The sequence below is a fragment of the Nelusetta ayraudi genome, unplaced genomic scaffold, assembly GCF_046127955.1.
Source record: "Nelusetta ayraudi isolate G7.1 ecotype Tasmania unplaced genomic scaffold, CSIRO-AGI_Nayr_v1 ptg000042l, whole genome shotgun sequence".
Taxonomy (NCBI): domain Eukaryota; kingdom Metazoa; phylum Chordata; class Actinopteri; order Tetraodontiformes; family Monacanthidae; genus Nelusetta; species Nelusetta ayraudi.
Window position 1 is genome coordinate 17,787,501 of NW_027466092.1, and position 2,500 is coordinate 17,790,000.

At 47.0% G+C, this 2,500-nt stretch overlaps 1 protein-coding gene across 3 annotated transcripts in view; it reads right to left on the reverse strand.

Annotated features, from left to right (window-relative positions):
* grid1b (glutamate receptor, ionotropic, delta 1b) overlaps positions 1-2,500 on the reverse strand; it is a 282,543-nt gene that overhangs the window by 14,495 nt on the left and 265,548 nt on the right. For all 3 annotated transcript variants that reach the window (XM_076035105.1, XM_076035107.1, XM_076035104.1), the window contains exons 14-15: positions 1,849-2,044; positions 1,324-1,490 (exon numbers count right to left, since the gene is read on the reverse strand). In XM_076035105.1, coding sequence (XP_075891220.1) covers positions 1,324-1,490; positions 1,849-2,044 — 363 coding nt within the window. The remainder of the gene's footprint in view (positions 1-1,323; positions 1,491-1,848; positions 2,045-2,500) is intronic.

Consider the following 2,500-nt stretch of genomic DNA (forward strand, 5'->3'; position numbering starts at 1 on the left):
TCCATCGTGCTGCAGGTGTAGGTCCACCTTCCATCTTCGTCACATGTTCTTCCAAAAGGTGATTATTAAAATTGGTTCTATCATTCAGCTAGAATGGAGGCAGGATGGATCACAGAGTGATTATTCGCTAGTGACGGGATTCTTAATTCTTTTTATTGATTTGAGTTTATATAAGTCACGCACAAAAGTGAACTGGTTTTTGAGTCATTTGCGTCACCGAGTCAGTTAATCAGAGTGCGTAGGAATGAATATGCACACAGTTTGTTCACAGCCCAGGGAAAGAGGGAGTTGAAACAAGTAACTGTTCTAATATAGTGATGGACTTCATATATTTGTACTAATACAGTTAGAATAGCCGTCACGCAATACTGACACGTTGTGTGGTCTAGTGAACTGAGACGAGGTATCGTGACTCGGTGAAATTACTTGGGAATTGAAAAATTTCATTCAGGACTCGTAAATCACTGCTTTTCACAAAAACAGACAAATCTCTGTCACCATCAAACAGCAGCTTTTCCCCTGAGCTCACTGGACACTGTGTCTCAGCGCTGGTATAAATTCAGCGGGCCCGTTCCCGATGTTCCTCTCTCTCTCTCTCTCTCTGTCTCTCTCACACACACACACACACACACACACACACACACACACACACACACATCCAGGGGCGCCAAGTTGGAATTACCTCAGAAAATCTCTTGTGTCGGAGGATTTACAGAAGTCGACCGTGACAATCAAATTCCCCACAATCCTGTGAGCTGCAGCTCCACGCACACCGGGATGCACAAACCTTTCACACACTCCACACCGGTGTGATGTGTGTGTGTTTTCTGGAGGGGGAGAGGTGTACGCCGATTGATCCCGGCCCAAGGTGAGACGCTTTGGGGGCTTAAAAAGTAGCCAATGGTGTGAGGGTTAAACGGCAGGTCGACGGCCAGCTTAAACTCGAGGATTGAAGCATCAAAAAAATAAAAAAAAAGCCACTCAACAGTGGCTCCAGCACAAACACACAATCCAGCTTCACTACAGTCACTGAATAGAGACCGCACCTGCGGTGTGGGTGGGCCACACCCACTTCCTCCGCCCTCACCTGATGAATGAATTCATCAGCTAGTGTCAGGTCATTTTTGAGCCGCTACAGTATTTTGGGGTCTAACTGAATCACAGGAGGCTTCAACTGAATGAAATGAAACATGAAACATGAAGCCACTTGCAGGAATTCTAATTAAAAGAAAAAGAATTGTTTAAGTGATTTCATCATGTTTGAGACAGAACCTGCAAGATGTGAACATGCAAGTCAGGTTGAGGTGACCATCTACCACCTACTTCTGGCTGAAGAGGTCTCGGTAGGGGCTGCCGTGCTGCATGGCGATGCCATAGCCTTTGCTGCTCATGCTGTTGCCCGACACGGTGATGGTGCAGTCGTCATCGGTCAGGGCGGCGTACTCCAGCACGGCCATGTCCCACAGGAAGGCGTACGGACTCTTCTTTGCCTGCAGACAAACACCCGGGCGTGTTCTTTCCTTTTTTCCTTTTTTTAATTTGTTCTTTGCTGATACGTTGGCTGCTATCTCACCCTTAAAGGACCCAAACAGGAACACTTATCATGAAATGAAAATGGCCCTCAGGCTCCTGTTAAAAAAATATTTAATATCTTTGCTCACAAATTGGTCAAATTGTGTTTTAAGGGAACTTCTGGTGACAGAGAAGTAACTGGCAAAGTCTGAATGCTGAGGCATCACGGAAGGCACCGTTCATCCAAACACAATGCACGTCACAGTGCACAATCTTTACACACTGCTGTACATTTATTCACACAAAGTTACACACACACACACACACACTGCCCACCTTGCGTATCCCCTCAGAGGGGCTGGACACACAGTAGTCCAGGCCGTTGTTCCTGCTGATGGTCCTCCACAGCTCGGCGTAGGTGCTGTCCTGCTCCAGCGGGTTGGTGCCTTTGTTCATGAAGTAGTCGTAGACGGCCGAGTCCCTCACCGTGCCGTAGTCCACGTCCATCTGCCGCGCCAGGTCCTGGAATGACCTTCAGGGGGGCGGGACAGGGATCAACAGTTAGCCTGCTGTTCGTTGTGCTAGCGCTGCTGCTCAGGTGCTCGCCCATGTTGCCATTAGCAGCTGAAGAAATGTTGAAGAATTGTGCTGTTGTGCGGATTCCGCTGGGGAAATGCGACCAACAGCCACAACAGATCTTCTGTCATATATAATATAATGTAATGGAGGCCCCTGGGGGTTGGGAGAGCAATAAACAACGTTCTCTCACATTATTGTAAACCGGGTGCATAAGAATCTTGATGTTTGTAACCTGTGCTGTGCTTTCTAATGGAGGAGTAAATGTGACTTTGGGAGCATTTACAGCTTGTAAAAGTGAAGTTACTGAATATTATTTCTATTAAAAGTTCCCTGAAATTCAGAGAGAGCTTTGTTGTCCATACAAAGTGTGGCAGTGTGAGCCAGAGGAGACTTGTGGTGAATTTAGCGA